Source organism: Astatotilapia calliptera, chromosome 19 (assembly GCF_900246225.1).
Source record: "Astatotilapia calliptera chromosome 19, fAstCal1.2, whole genome shotgun sequence".
NCBI lineage: Eukaryota > Metazoa > Chordata > Actinopteri > Cichliformes > Cichlidae > Astatotilapia > Astatotilapia calliptera.
In genome coordinates, this window is record NC_039320.1 from 12,176,415 (window position 1) to 12,192,679 (window position 16,265).

The window sequence follows — 16,265 nt, forward strand, 5'->3', positions numbered from 1 at the left end:
AGCTCCCATACTCAACTTTCTATTTTAAATTAAATGACCTCACTGTAAAAAGGTAGAATTTGGTTTATTGAAACAGTTCAGAAAATAACTTTACATATACAAAAGCTTTTCCAAAACAATTTACCCGGAATAGGATCGTTTCACATATACGTGGGGTCGTGTCAGACTGTATGGCAAAGCATTGGTCTCTCTTCCTATCAACAGATTTTTACAAACTGGAATGTTATTCAAACAAATGTGTGGCTTTAACAGGGAAGACAGACTATATAAAAAATCATCTCTCTGCTGATAGACCTCTTGTTACCCGTCAGTTTCATTTTACAGTATTGGTTGTGCCTAAAGTGACCCAGCTGTCTTTGATCTGCAGAATCCAGTGTTAAACACTTAGTCTTTCTTCTTGGAGCTGCTGCCGCGTCTCTGATAGTGGAGCACAGTGAGCAACACCCACAGGTTCAGCAGGGTCATCGCTATGAACCGCACCAGAACTGTTGCAAAGAGAAAAGATGATCAGAAACACGGAAGCTGACAGCGACGTCTCTGAATCACACAAGGACAGCAGAGCTGGAGTTACAAATGGTGACTACTCGGAGATACTCCAGGTAAAAGATGCCTGAAATCCTTTGGTCTTATAAGAAACTGCAGGTTTCCGGTGATGTGTAAATTTGTATGACAGTCCTGTTACTGACGTTCATTATTGTAAAGAAGCAGCCCTTTAGACCTGCCAGTTTAATTAATTATGACTGAAAGTTAGCCATTAATACTAACCAGACTCCGGTTCTCCTCCTCCTATCCTTAGCATCCTCCTTGTGTCCTCCACTACATCCCCAAACCTTCTGTGTGGTCTTCCTTTTTCCCTCCTGCCTGGCAGCTCCACATTCAAAATCCTTTGTATAGTACATCCACAATCTCTGCTCTGCACACGTCCAAACCATCTCTCCCTGATATTCTCATTTCTAATCCTGTCCATTCTGGTCTCTGCCAATGAAAATCTTACCATCTCCAGCTTCACCTCCTGTCTTTTTGTCAGTGCCACCATCTTCAAACCATACATCATAGGAGGTCTCACTAATGCTTTGTAAACCCCACTTTTACTCTTGCTGAAATATAGAAGTATGATGCATTACTGATAGATTACTGAACGGGCCCGGGTGGCCTCATCCGCACTAACGTCCCTTTTTGTTTTAAAGCAGTCTAATCTAAACGAATTCGACCGCTAAGTATAAAACAAAGTCACTATTCACTTCCTTGTGGTTTTTATTTATTTAGGATATTTCCCAGAGAAGAGCACAAAAAATGCTCGTTTTAAATCTACGATGGTTATTTAGAAAACAAATCATTTTCCCTTGAAGTGTTCATTAAAAATTCTGGGATGCAACACCTCCCACAGTCATTAGTAATTCAGACAGACTTACCCTGCACGTCTCCAGTTGTCACTGTGGTGGTGTAAATCCGAGCTGAAACAAAGAGGAAGCAGAGTTAATGACATCCCTGTTACCCGACAGAGCGTCTGATCATTCATTAATGAAGCGTTGGATTGCTCATTTATTAAATTGGGGGCTGAATAAACACTACCGTGCATATTCATGAAATGAAAGAGTAGACTTGTTACTTTAGGGAGGGGGATTTATGTGAACTGATAAAAGTGCTTAACAGGATTCAGTTTGACAGCGATAGGACTGCAGTATGAAAAGTAGCAACAGTATCCTTGGTACGTTTTCATGCTGCAGTTTGTTACAATTTCTGATAATCACACGGTATTTGCTTTTTCTTTTTTTCTTTTTTTAAGCTGAGTACAGAAACAAGTTTAAGTGATCTACTGAATATAGACTCAGGGCTCAGCTTTAATTTGAGGAGTTAAATTTAAAGTGATTCCAGTTGTTGTTTCTACCTTTAATTTTAAAATGCAACTCACTGGGTTTTGAATAGGTGATCGACTCGCCTACTATAGAATATTCCACTTAACTTTCAGATCCCCTTGAGGTGATTTTGCAGTAAGTCTTTGCTGCATTTGTATGAATCTGAGCAGTTTATCCCCATGAACAGCGGTTATGTAACATTTTTACAGAGTTGGATTATGAAACCTCCACATTTCTTTTCACAAGTTGATCTTTATCTATCAAAAGTCTTCTCTTGATGATGACCTTTGTGAATGGTTTCTTCTTAATCATGGAAAGGATCCTGGGATCATACACCAATATAAACTGTGTACATCCAGGTTGTAGGGCTCACTAGCTCAATTTTCCTCTCAAATCAGCATTAATGTGTTCTTGCTATCTTTTGCTTGTATTTGGCTTTCAAATAAAATTAGCAGTAGATCTTTTAATTCCTAAAGTTATTATAATTTTTGAAGAAATTGCTGAGACTTCTCCACAAAGACTACTGAATTACTTTTTAACGTATTATGAATGAATGGTAAAATCCTCAAACTTAACCTCAAAGTTTTTATTTTAAACTAAGTTATAATACTACAACTTCAATGTCGTTTGGTACACAGCTAAAAAAGAGAAATTTTTTTCAAAACTGTGCCAGTGACAGCTACCAACTTAAATGTATATCTAATCATACAGTGGGGAATGCAACAACAACAAAAAAAAACACAGCGAACACTGTTGGCTGGTTAAACTCACCCATACACGTGTAGGTAGCTAGAGCCCAGGAGAGGGCACTAACCTGCCTGCCGTCCTTTGACCTCCACAGGCATTGCAGCTGGGCAAACTTACTGGCTGCACTAATAAATGTGCACAGGCTCTGAGAGGAGAAGGAGGTCAGATTTCATGTGATAACAAGCTGAACATGGAGCTGAATTTCAAAAAGTTTCAAACACCTTCTGCTGCTTTGGTCAAACTTTAAGAGGAAAGGATGTGGAGGGTTCGCTGCTCTCACCTATTTAAATGCAAAACGCCCTGAGACATGTTCATCTCATTAACCAACCGGGCCATTTGGCATTTATAAGGTCTGGGTGAGAAACACCGGGTGAAATGAGGTCTGTATAAGTTTCTTCTCAAAGCTCCACCTCATTGCCCCTGACTGATGACATGCCATCTCTTTGCTGACTCTGTCTCTCACGCACACACTGACTTATGATTGATTTTAAACAGGTTTATTACCATAGCCAAATCTATGATCCACTTCTCCAGAGTCAGGAGCCTCCAGCCTCCCACAAACCTGAGCACAAGTACGTTAAGGCAGGGACACAAAAGTCTAATGGGTCATTGATTTCTGCACAAATTGAACGAGCACTTTCACATCAATTGGTGCGATAAGTGAAAGGATACACCACGGCGTAGATGAGGCTCTGCCGCAGGCTGCCGTTGTAGTGAAGAATCAGGAGGAGGAGGATGACGTCTGAGGACACACAGCGGGTTATAACTTGCACCATTTACAGCTCTGTTTGATTTCCATTTCAAGGGCTGCTGATATTTGCAGATGCTTCAGAGTGTATTCAGACTCCTTCTGTTTTTTCCAACTTTATTTTGCCCATCTCTCTACCCTTAATTACACTTAATGAAAAGTCTTAATTTCCTCCACCACTGCCACGGGCATGAAGTTGCCAATCATATGTGCAGCTTTACTAAACAAGATACGTTAATATGACTGAGCTCCTTTTGAATGATCTCAATAGACAGAGACTACAGAGAGCAACGCGAGGCATTTAAGACTGAATGATAAACTAATTAAGGAATCTGGATCTAAGACAAGGTTGAAAAAAAAGACACTTGCGGAGATAATTATAAGCAGAGGAAATTTATGTAACAGCATAACTTACCTTGAGCAATGAGGATGGGATATTCCAAGTAGGTTGGCGGTGGGTAGTCGTAGTACATCTGATATGTTACAAAAACAATGAACCTGTAAAGCATATGGTGTCAGGTTATTAAACTGGAGGTATTTTGTTATATTCAGTACTGATTAAAATGAGAAACAATGCTCAGGGGCAAACGAGCCAAAGAATCAGTGGCTGCTTAAAACTTGATGTTGTGGGAAGGGATTCACACGGGGAGTCAACAAGCAGTTTCTGAGCCAAGCGGCGGCATGATGATCAGTTCATTCACTCTTTTATGAGAGCAGCTCGACTCGGTGTGCTCAGCAAACACGATGAATCAACAGTGGTAGCCTTCAGCAGGAGAAGGTCTCCTCTATAGAGGGCTGAACTGACTGCAATCAAACCGTAAAGAAATCAAGATGCCATTAAATGTGCCAATAGTTGGTTTTTTTTGTTTGTTTTTTAAAATCAAATGAACTAATATACACTCAACAAAAATATAAACGCAACACCTTTGTTACTGCTCCCATTCTCCATGGGATGGACGTAGAGACTTAAAATTCATTCCAGATACACAATATAACCATCCCTCCCAAACAGTGGTCACAAATCAGTCCAAATGTGTGGTAGTGGGCACATCTGCTATATTGAGATAATCCATCCCACCTCACAGGTGTGCCACATCAGGATGCTGATCTGACATCATGAGTAGTGCACAGGTGTACCTCAGACTGCCCACAACAAAAGGCCACCCTGGAATGTGCAGTTTTGTCTCACAGCAAAATGCCACAGATGCCACAAGCAATGAGGGAGCGTGCAATTGGCATGCTGACAGCAGGAATGTCAACCAGATCTGTCGCCCGTGCATTGAATGTTCATTTCTCAACCATAAGCCGTCTCCACAGGAGCCCAGGACCTCCACATCCAGCTGGTTCACCTCCAAGATCGTCTGAGACCAGCCACCCAGACAGCTGCTGGAACAATTGGTTTGCACAACCAAACAATTTCTGCACAAACTGTCAGAAACCGTCTCATGGACGCTCAACTGCATGCCCGTCGTCCTCATCGGGGTCTTGACCTGACTCCAGCTCGTCGCCGTAACAGACTTGAGTGGGCAAATGCTCACATTCGATGGCGTCTGGCACGTTGGAGAGGTGTGCGCTTCACGGATGAATCATGGTTCACATTGTTCAGGGCAGATGGCAGCTGAGAATGTCCCAGTTCTTGCATGGCCAGCATACTCACCGGACATGTCACCCATTGAGCATGTTCGGGATGTGCTTGACCGGCGTATACGACAGCGTGTACCAGTTCCCACGAATATCCAACAACCTCGCACAGCCATTGAAGTGGAGTGGACCAACATTCCACAGGCCACAATTGACAATCTGAGAGACTCCATGCGATCCAGATACTGACCGGTTCTGGGTCCCCAGACCCCCAATAGCGCAAAAAACTGCACATTCCAGGGTGGCCTTTTGTTGTGGGCAGTCTGAGGTACACCTGTGCACTACTCATGATGTCAGATCAGCATCCTGATGTGGCACACCTGTGAGGTGGGATGGATTATCTCAATATAGCAGATGTGCCCACTACCACACATTTGGACTGATTTGTGACCACTGTTTGGGAGGGATGGTTATATTGTGTATCTGGAATGAATTTTAGGTCTCTACGTCCATCCCATGGGGAATGGGAGCAGTAACAAAGGTGTTGCGTTTATATTTTTGTTGAGTGTATAATTTTTTTATAATTTGCTTCTATATTTAGCTACCTTTATATCGATTAATTTTCCATTTTGTTTATCAGTGTATTATTTTTCCCCATTCAAGTATTTTCCTTTGCTTTTCCCCCTAAACATCTATTATTCCATTTTCCTTTTTTTATTTTTCATCTCTGCTAAATTATGCAAATGTGCTTGCAGATTGCAGTGGTTAGAAATGCATAAAGGAACGTAAAAAGACAAACAGAAATGTTTGCAGAGATAAATGAAGGGAAAATGAAATGGAAATAAATACAATGTCAGCGCTCATGAATGCAAAGATAGGGTGAGGAGCAAGTTAAGGCACTTTAGGAGTCTGACTTGGAAGACTTGGATTTTATAGGTAAAGAAAGAGAGCTCTGTGTAGACCCAGGAACCAGGAGAGAGATTACAGCTGTCAGTTGGCTGAGGACCACACTGGCATCACCTCCTAACTAGGGAGAGGGAGGTTTGAACTCCTCTGCTTAGACTGTTGCTCTTACAGCCCAGACAGGCAGCACAAAAGCGGATGGATGGATGGATGGATGGATGGATGGATGTACTGAATACATCAAAAATTTAAAAAGAAAGCAAATGAACTGAGATATTCATGCAAAGACAAGTAAATAAAAAAAGCAAGTAAAAGCATCTCAATTCATGTCCCATTTTATAAAATACATTTATACATACAGTTTACATTTGGGGCATTTGATGACATAATCCATTTTTACTTCTGCACTAATGAGTTTGTTTTGATTCTGGCAGGTTTGAGCCTCCCAGCCCTGTTATGCAAGCCACCGTACAGATGCATACATGTGCACACAGAGAGATTCCCACAGTGTTAAATAAACAGTATAACACAATAACATCATATGGTGAAATCAATAGCAGATTAACCTATCCACTCTCAGATAGGCTTTATTGTGTTGGGACTTTTTTTTTTTGTTCCTAGGAAGAGGTAGTGATCAATAAAGCCAACTGCCAGTTAATATAATCTAGAATAGAGCTATTTAATATTGGCGTGTGTGGAAATGATTTTCCACTAGTGACAAAACCGTTCATGCCGAATGACAAGAGTGCTTTTCTTTGCTGCTTTGTAGCCATGCTGTGTAGATTACTACTAACTACATAAACGTCTTCACTGTTTCAGCGTGGCATGCACAGTGACAGCAAGCTAACGCTTACCAAAACAGTGGGGACATTTCAGACAGTGCAGCCACTGCCAGGCACCAAGGAGAGAGAGAAATTACACAGACTTACAGACACGGTCTTTATCCGTCCTGCTCCAACAGTGAAGGTAACCACAACACTTCCTGTTCAATGCATAAGAAGCACTTCAAGCTCTAATCTGCTGCACTGATTCAACAGCAGACTGCACAAAGCTTCACACAGAGCCAGCCGAGGCTGACTCTTACCCCGTTTTTAATCATTTAACCAAAATCTTCAGCTGTGCAAACAAAGCACAATTGTTCAGTGTTGAGCCTTCGCAGTAGGATTATATTTTTCATTTTAAGGTACTGTAGTTTTTCAGCTGTTAGGAACACAATCTCTTTGTGTCCTATTTAAGTTTTAATCTGTAAGAAATACTCATTTCTTTTATCAAAGTGAAAGTGGTATTTATGCCAAAATGTATTGCTATACATCAGCGATTCTGTAGGAGTTTTAGGATGGGGGTGTCAAACCTGTTCTCCATGAGCTGCCCAACGGATCCAGTCTGACCCCCTGGATGGCTTTAGTCACTCAACTTTTATAATGAAATGCACTGCTAATCCTGCAATCTGGATACTATACAGGAGTAATACATCTATATAAATGGAAATACAGAGTACTATTATATTGGAGTATAACTTGTGTGTTTGGTTCCAAAAGCTTATCATCTGAAGGCAGTTTTGGTCTTTAGCAGACTTACTGTGAACAGTACAGTTGATTTCACACAAAACAGAAATATTGTTAAAATGCTAAAATATGTCTTAAAAGCTCTCAGTCCGTCTCTCCATAGATAAAACATGGACAAAAGTACATAAAGCTTAACTATGGCAAAATGTGTTGACTGCAATGCTGAGGATGTTACATGATAACCATTTTCAGGATGCTACTGAGGCCTAATGTGACAGAATTTTTTATACTGTAATGTTAGCTAATGGAGAGCACTTTGTCTGCAACAGTTTGAGGGTGTGTTGGAGTAAGAAAAGAAATTTCTTTAGGGATGAAGTTTGCACTTTTTCTCTGTACCTGCATGGGTTCCTTCCACAGTCCAAAGAAATGCAAGTAAGATAGCACTGTGTTATACTGAAAATGCAGGATAGGTATTGCCGATACTGATACTTATGACGTACAAAGGCAGCTTGTGTTGGGGAGACCAGTGTCATGATTTATGATCAATCATCAATTTGAAAATTATGTACACATCTCAATGAGCAATAAAATCAAACGTTTCGGGTTTTCATGTATTTTGAAGCTGATTTTTTTCGGGGGAGGACACCTGAAACTTGCCTCTCTCTAAAGCACTTAGTCAACTTCTGTTGTATCAATATGCTGTAGAACTAAGTATCGGTCCTATCACGCTAGTATCGAGTCAATACCAATACCAGCGATTCTATCACCTGTACTGTAGGGTTACGCGGTGATTGTAACATTCTGACTTACTGGTAACATTCAACGTTGTTAGAATGTTACCAGTAAGGTGGTAACTTTTAAACATCGTTTATCCAGCCTTTAAGGAGAAAGAATTTTGGTAACAAAGACAACACCAGAGCTTTTAGTGTTGAGCGTCTCGCAGCGTTTTCAGAAGAAGCATTTGTAGCTGCTGTCTGACAGGATGAGTCCGCCTTTACTGCTGAACACCAACCACAAGTGAGGAAGAGGAAGACGTCCCATCATCACAGCAGCTTGAAGTTACTAAATTACATGGATACTCGCACACGTGAACAGATTATGTAACAAAATTTAAGAGCAAGAAACAACAACAAAAAAAAAAACATCCCAGAAGCGGGACAGCAGCCTACCCGATCAGCTCCAGCAGAAGGCTGTTGAGGCTCACTCCGGTCGTAGATTTCGCTCGCATCAGTACAAAGATCTGCGGGAACTTGAGCACCATGCACACAAACAGTGTGCTGAAATTCGCGATGTGCAAAAACGTGTCGACCTGCTGCATGTTGTAAAGAGAGGGATTACAAAATGTAAACTTTAGATTGACAGATCTATGCTAATTTCTATCAAAAAACGACCCGCAGGACCCTACTGCTCTGCCTCCACAATCAGACTGCTCGAATTTACAAAATACTTCCGCTTTGAACTTTCAAAATAAAGGTGACTGTGACTATGTGGAAAGCGTTAGAACTTTTAGGCTTTAGTCTGAAACTTAAAGAAAATAAACAATTATATGAATGTGTGTAAAAAGTAAAAAAAAAAAACAAACGTCTAACACAAATCTATTCATAGAATGATAGAGACTTTCTTTTATTTTGAAAGTGCACCTGTTTCACCTCCTCTTCTTAGCCGTTAGCTTGGCAGGTTCCCGTCAGACGGCATCTTTTCTCACTTCCGTACATCCACTGAACGCTGATTGGACGGCACACAGCTTCGCCCGGAGTATTTGAAATCTGTACTTTCTGAGCACGGAAAATCATTTCCTCTCATGAGTCTGGGCCTGCGCTGTAGTTTTTGTTTTGTTTTTAATATTTTCATACTTTGCTTTTCTAAAAACATCACAGAAAGCACCAACGTAGGAACTGTTACCATGTTACAGGCAAACTCCTCAATTGTTGCCTTGAAATATTGAAGTTGGTGCCAAAGATTCACACCTGCACCTTGAAGCATCTTGATTCTTCAGACATTGGGGCCCCAAACAGAACAGGACGACATTAAAGAAAAGTTGAAACAGAACGTTTCCGTGCCCTTTAGGTGGGAAATCACTGTGAATCAGCTTGTCTCTGATAGCAAAAGGCATAAATTTAAGATGTTTTCAAAGGTTTACAACAGGGATGTATACAGGGTGCTTTGTTTTTAAGTGGGTGACTACAGTGATTGCATACATGATTACATTATTATAAAGATATAAATTTTTTGTCACGGTCTGTATGGTAGACCGTGGGGATGGGGGGAAGTAGGACCCAAAATGCAGGATTCCTCACAGCAAACAGCGCGTTTATTTACAGTGCAATAAATGACAATAAATCCCCGTGCTCTCCCTTGACTGCCGCATCATGTCTTCCCCAAAAAGTAAGTGTCCGTGTGCTCTCCGCACACATCCACCAGGCCTGATGATGCCTGAAACTCAGTGATTTGCCACACCCACACACACAGCCACTGATACACACAAACAAGGAACAACAGCAACACATGTCCATGAATTATTCAAGAACCCTTTTTCCCCAGACCTTTAATTCAAAAGAGAATTTTTTTTTTTCTGTGAAAAAAAAATATTTCTTACGTAATTACTTTGGTGTAGTATTAATAAGGGGGATTTGTTATCAATAAGAAAAGCTGTAAAATCAATGTAAATACAGCTAAAAGTTAAAAATCTATCTGAGATTTTATGCTTGACACCCCTGGTTTAGAAAAATCTGGAGACGGTACAAAAGCAGTCAAATAGCAATCACAGGAGGATTATTGTTCATAAGATCTTAGCCAACAATTACAGAGGAATGCATTTCAGCTGTTTGGGGCTTTTGAAAGAGGCCTGCTAAACAGAAAAGACAAGTAAGTAAAAAGATAAAGAAAAAACTAACCAGTGTTTATTTAAACTAAGGGCAATGACTGATTTCTGTGAATGATATATTACCAAATGAATGCTTCAGTTGCGTGAATGTGTGCACTCACATATCCAATTTAAATTCATAATATTGTAGCGGGCTAGGGGGAAGGGCCACTGGCCCAAGGTCTTATGGGACTGTATACCTGATGTTAACGTGTTGTAAGTTGTAGGGTTATAACGGCAGTTACAGTTATCAGGTGTTGATTTGCCATTTTTGTGTTAGTGTGTAACATTAGTCCTGCTGTGTGTTCTGTGTTTGGTGTGGCTGGTGGAGCACAGTGAGTTAGACGGCTGTGTCCATTTACCACCTCTCACTGCTGTGTGTGTGTGAAGGGGTGTTCCTAATAAAAGATTGTGCTCCCTGTAGCTTAGTATAACAGCTAAGGCAGAAATAGCAAGTTAAAACAGAAGTTTCTGTCTCCTACTTGTCTGAGCTTGCCACAATGTTAAGATTCATCCAGAGAAAAAGAAGAGAAATCTTCTGTTCAAAACACAAAGCTTCTTTTTCAGGTGTAAGACTCTCAGTTATGCTTTCATGTTGCTTTTGTTTTTTGGCCATCAGGTTTGTACAGTAACCTGGATTTAAGACAGGAGACATTTGTTTATTTGTTCAACTTTAATAACTCTGTAAGGCTTCAGTTTATTAACATAATGAGTAAAGTGTGGACATCTCGCTTCTTTAGTCAAGAAAAATCTCACCAACTGATTCACAGTATCAGCTGTTTACAAGCAGATAATCACCAGTGATCAAAGAGGTTGTAATAATGATAATGTAAGTCTAGGTTCTTTGTCTGTACATTTATTTGAACAACTTCTGATCTATTAAAACAGAACCTAAAAAAACAAAAACAAAACTGACCCAAGAGGACAAAAGATTAAGTCAGGATAAAAAAAAGTTGTAGCAAAGACCATTAAAAAAGTATGCCTTAACATATTTCTTGAAAATATCATTAATCAAGACACTATTATAAGTCAGCATAGATAAATGCAGCACAAACATAGCAGTAAAATAGTTCTGAAATATACCCATACATGAAAACTGACTTCAAAATTAATTCTCTACTCAATAGAAAGTCTGCATTGGCATTCTGCGAACATGCATTTTAACTAACTGTCCCTTACATGACCTCTCTCTATTTGAGTTTCCTGAACTCAGCAGTGTCTCCATAATCTGAAAGCCGAAATCCAGCAAGAAGCGGGTGAGTGAACGTGGTCTGGACTCTGTGGAGGAGAGTCATGGTTTCAGAGACGTTATAAAAACACAGAATACCGGCACTGTGATCCAGGTACACTCCTACTCTCCCAAACTGAGGACCTGAGACAGCCTTGTGAGAATTGTTGTGCACAAATTTAAAACCATTTCGGTCACAACATAATGCCCACGATGTCCTATTGAATCCTAATCCGCATTCATCTGAGAGCAATGATCTGCTGGTACTCTTGTATGCGACTGCTATATAAACCTATTTCCCGCTCCACTCCACCTCCCAGTAACAACGTCCAGTCAGACTCTCTCTACTCATGACTTGACACCATCCAGTGAATCTGTCTGGATGACTAGAATATGACTGCTGTTCTTTCACAGCTGTGGTTTTTCTACCCCCCTCACATAATAACACTGATGTGTTAGCTGTGTTCAGATCCATTCTGATTTCACGTGAATATCTTAGGAATCCAACTCTGGTCTTTGGCACTGGTTCTGACAGCAAAACATCCACCTCAGTGACTGTCAGTGAGATGTTTGTCCATTTCTCTTTCAGAACATCCTGCAGTTTATCACTGACCTCTTTCACAGCTGCTGTCAAATCCTCAAAGTACCTCAGAGGACGGATCTCGATGCTGGATGAGTCTGTAGACTCATTAAGTGCTGACAGTAAGGAGTAGCTGTGTAGAAATTGGTTGTGATCCTCTGTGCATGACAGCTGCTCCAGCTTGGCGTCATTTCTTCTCAGCTCAGCGATCTCCTGCTCCACCTTCTCCTGAAGCTCTTTGACTCGACCCACTTCAGTTTCCTGCTGGGATCTGATCTGCTGCTTCAGATCTGAGCTTCTATTCTGCATGAGACAGATGAGCTCAGCAAAGATCTTTTCATTTTCTTCCACTGCTTTATCAGCAGACTGATTGATGGACTCCACCTCCTGTTGAAGAATCGTCACGTCTTTCTCTCGGTCACGGAGTCTCTGCTTGAGTTTTTGTCGACTCATTTCCAGCTCCTTCTGCTTCTTGGTCCTTTCTGCTTCAACTGGGACTGTTTCGTGGTATTTATGGCCAATCAGTTTGCAGTGACTGCAGATATGCTGCTGATCAGTACGACAGAAAATCTTCATCGGCTCATCATGACTAGAGCAGATGTTTTCCTGGAGCTTCTTGCAGGGCTCGACAAGCTTGTGTTTCTTCAATGGAGCCGCATTATAATGATCCTGAAGGTGTTTCTCACAGTATGATGCCACACAGACTAAACAGGACTTGAAGGCTTTCAGTTTTCTCCCGGTGCATACATCACAGGGTACATCTTCAGGTCTAGCATAGCAGTGATCAGCAGGAGCAGCTTGGAGTCCAGTCTTCTTTATCTCCTTCACTAAATTTGCCAACATGGTGTTTTTCACCAGGGCAGGTCTCAGTGTGAAAGTCTTCCTACACTGTGGGCAGCTGTGCATTCTCCTCCCCTTTTCATCCCAGTGGGTTTTAATACAGTTAATGCAGTAATTGTGTCCACAGGGAATGGTCACTGGGTCCTCGAGATGATCCAGACAGATTGAACAAGAGAAGATTTCCCTGTTCAGCTGAGCTCCTTTTTGTGCCATTTCTCCTCTCACTGTCAGCCGCTGTGTGAGTTTTCACTTCTATAGAAATGAAACACGTCCAAGATCTAAACAGAAACTTAGGAACAGGTTAGAGCTTGTTGCATTTCATAGCTGGAGGAAGAGGGAGGGAGGAAGAGCTGGGCTTGAATTTCATTAATAGTCAGTGCTCTCCTGTTACTCTGTATAATGCCCCAGTTATCAGTTAATAAAACTTTTTGTTTAATCCACCTATCTTCTAGATCCTATTGCATCTTTGTACTGGGTGTAAACACATTTGGGTTTAATAGCTGATGATGTGTCCCAGCACATCCGTGAGATATACCCGTCATCTTTATGAATTTTTGCCTAGTGGTAATGAGAACCGTATCGGTACCAAAACAGAACCCTGTGGAACTCAATGAATAATTTTTATGTGTGAGGAGGATTCCTTACATTACACTTACATGAAAAAACGCGGAATCTATAGGAAAATTACAAGTGAACCTTATCAGTGAGTTTGATTAAAATATCAGGACTTTATAACAATACTGTTTCCAGAATCGTATTTTCTTTCAACAATGGCAATAGAAAAATATGAGTTAAAGTTGTATGACATCTGAAAACATGGAAATATAAAACAGACATTTAGGGGAAAAATACACAAAAAAAGCACAAAATTCTCAGCTCTTAAATTCTTTAAAAAATCCCTTTAAACATGTGCTACATTTTTTGGTTTAAGTAGCTTTATTCCTGCTTTGAAGTTGATTTGTGCTTGATTCTTCAACTCCGAGTGTCCAGAGTAGCCTAGAAAGGCAGCAGCTCTGGGTCTGGCTTTTGTTTGCGTTGGCCTGCTGGCCAGAGTGTCAGCCTTTCCTGTCTAAGCAGTTCATCTCCCAGTGGAGTGTTCAATCTGCTACCATACACTTGGTTGGTAGTGTTGGGAATGCAATCAGAGAAAACTGAAAGGTTGTTCGGAAAAGGTCCCTACAAACAAATGGGGGAGTAATGTAACAGAAGGTCACGATTCAAGCTGCTTTTTTCATAATACTGCAAAATCTTTCATACCTAGTTAATGTACCATTGTAAATGTTTCACATTTTAGTTTATCTCCGAAATTTCACAATGGTTTCGATACACTTTCTAGTTTGTTGCAGAAACATCTTTAAAATAAAAAAAAAAAAGCAAAAATCTTTTATCAAAGTTAAATCTAACAACTTCATCTTCCATAAATCACAATCAGTGGTAGTTTTTATTTGACGACCTATTAGTCCTTGTGTTCATCACTTATAACTGGTTGTGTTCAAAGCGTAAAGGGGAGTACATCTGCACTTTTTTTTATACAATGTTGCATTACATGCATTTTTCTTACCATGTGATGAATATCCTTGATATCCAAGGTTTCCTCCCTGTGGAACAGATTAAGTTTGTTTCACTGATTTTTGAATGAACATGATCTGCCACTACTTGTTACTGAACCAGTGGTGCAATGTAACTTAGTACTGCATATTTGTACTTAAAAAAAAAATTACTTGTTATGCTACATTTTTGAAGATTCTGTGAGAACGTGTTGTGGAATATTACATAAAAGCTATGAAGCATGAATAAACGAATATGATCCAATGATACAATATACATGTGACTGTATTTCTGACGTATCATTTCGAGTTTTTCTTATTTAATGCCTCTAAATACTTGTTTCAACACTTACAGAAATGATTTAACACAGTAAACTCCAGTGCAGTGCTGATTTTCATATCATGCTTTCTGTATGAAAGTCATCCTTAATGTTTTTCCGTACACTTTTATCAATTTATTATCAAATATTCTAATCAATTTCCTGTGCCATCCCCGCCTGCTTCTTCGTGGTTCTTATTAGAAAAATCCTGGCAAACTCGCCTGATAATTTAGACTACTTTTCAAACCATGCTCACCATTCCATTGCTGATTTCCTCTCTTTCCGTACCCTCTCTTTCCACAACTGGTCCTGTTTATCGGGATGGACCCGTGTCGTGTCGGCCAGTCGCTCAGCCCCAGCAGAGGACGCAGGCCTATTGGGATTCAAGCCCATCGTGGTAGCTAGATTAAATATAAATACTGTTTTGTTGCATAAAACTGCACACAGGCCACAAGCTAATGAGAGTTAAAGCACCAGTCAGCAGAGCTTGTGAAAGAACTGCCCGGATCTAAGCGATTGTTTTCATTTCCATGGAAACAGTCCTCAATACCGGCAGAATATGTGTGAACGAAATGAAATTATGTCAGTACCCCCCCCCCCCCCCCCCCCCGAAAAAAACCAACAAAAAACAAAAAAAAAAAATAACCTAACTGACTTACAATGACCAGTTCACCAGTTCAAACTGCAGCTGATCAGTGTCTGGACCTTCTCTTCATATTTTAAATAGACAGCTACTCACCTTCTTAACAAAAACAAAACAAAAACAAAAATCTCCTACTATGCGCTCTGAAATAGCTCCTCTCGTTTCCAATGACATCTCATTGGTTAGGTTGCCCATAGATGTGGATATGAATGCTAGCTGTGTTAGCGCTGAGCCATACTGGCGATCTGCCCAGGGTGTACCCCACCCCAAGGTAGCTGAGATGAGCTCCTGGTGGTACCTCGGTCCAGGTTGAGGACCAAAGGAGAATTTGCTTTTGAGGCTGTTGTTCAACTGGCTTTTATTGGACTTAAGATTTGTGGACACTTTTGGTACCTTATCTTATTTGTAAAAACACGGTGTGAATGTTGTTCTCGATAAGCTCTATAAATAAGCTTACCTTATAGAAATTTATTGTTATAGATGTAGACAAACCTACACCTACACCTAAACCTTTCACCTGATTCACATGATACTTTGTGGTTTTCCAAGTAAGGTCAGACCTATGATTTGGTCACTCGCTCGCTGTTAGTCAGTCAGTCAGTCAGTCAATCTGCTGGATGTTTTCCCCAACATTTTTGGTTTCCTGTAGCTTTGTGGGAGCTGTTTAGGGAGAGCTGATTCCTGTCCTCATCATTTGAAGGAGGAAAAGCTTAATATTTTTCTGCAGCCAATCTTCCCTGCTTCCTATTGAGAACCAGTAGTTTAAAGTAAATAAAATCAAGACTAGCCTGTTTAAAAAATCTGCAGTAATGTTGCCTCACTATGCATTCATATTGTGCTTATAGTCGGTTTTTCCCATAATTCTATACTTTAAAGAGTTGGTATGACCATCAACGCAGAAAAA

The 16,265-nt window shown here is 40.5% G+C and overlaps 3 protein-coding genes and 1 pseudogene across 4 annotated transcripts in view; 1 reads left to right on the forward strand and 3 right to left on the reverse strand.

Moving 5' to 3' along the window:
- The window catches only part of LOC113012735 (CAP-Gly domain-containing linker protein 4), a 59,153-nt gene that overhangs the window by 523 nt on the left and 42,365 nt on the right, over window positions 1–16,265 (forward strand). Inside the window, exons 2-3 of one of the 2 annotated variants that reach the window (XM_026153044.1) lie at window positions 368–599; window positions 6,655–6,801. The gene's annotated coding sequence lies outside the window, so the exon portion shown is untranslated. The remainder of the gene's footprint in view (window positions 1–367; window positions 600–6,654; window positions 6,802–16,265) is intronic. The other variant, XM_026153043.1, reaches the window with a different exon arrangement.
- slc66a3 (solute carrier family 66 member 3) lies at window positions 46–8,795 on the reverse strand. Its single transcript, XM_026153047.1, has 7 exons — window positions 8,510–8,795; window positions 3,767–3,849; window positions 3,276–3,345; window positions 3,108–3,165; window positions 2,628–2,748; window positions 1,413–1,454; window positions 46–485 (listed from the first exon to the last, which is right to left on the reverse strand). Exons 1-7 carry the CDS (start codon window positions 8,656–8,658, stop codon window positions 385–387), a joined length of 624 nt encoding a protein of 207 aa, XP_026008832.1. The 5' UTR covers window positions 8,659–8,795; the 3' UTR covers window positions 46–384.
- LOC113012677 (tripartite motif-containing protein 16-like) lies at window positions 11,508–13,186 on the reverse strand (annotated as a pseudogene).
- On the reverse strand, window positions 13,736–15,267 carry cimip5 (ciliary microtubule inner protein 5). The gene is made up of 3 exons (XM_026153048.1): window positions 14,975–15,267; window positions 14,413–14,449; window positions 13,736–14,027 (listed from the first exon to the last, which is right to left on the reverse strand). Exons 1-3 carry the CDS (start codon window positions 15,109–15,111, stop codon window positions 13,848–13,850), a joined length of 354 nt encoding a protein of 117 aa, XP_026008833.1. The 5' UTR covers window positions 15,112–15,267; the 3' UTR covers window positions 13,736–13,847.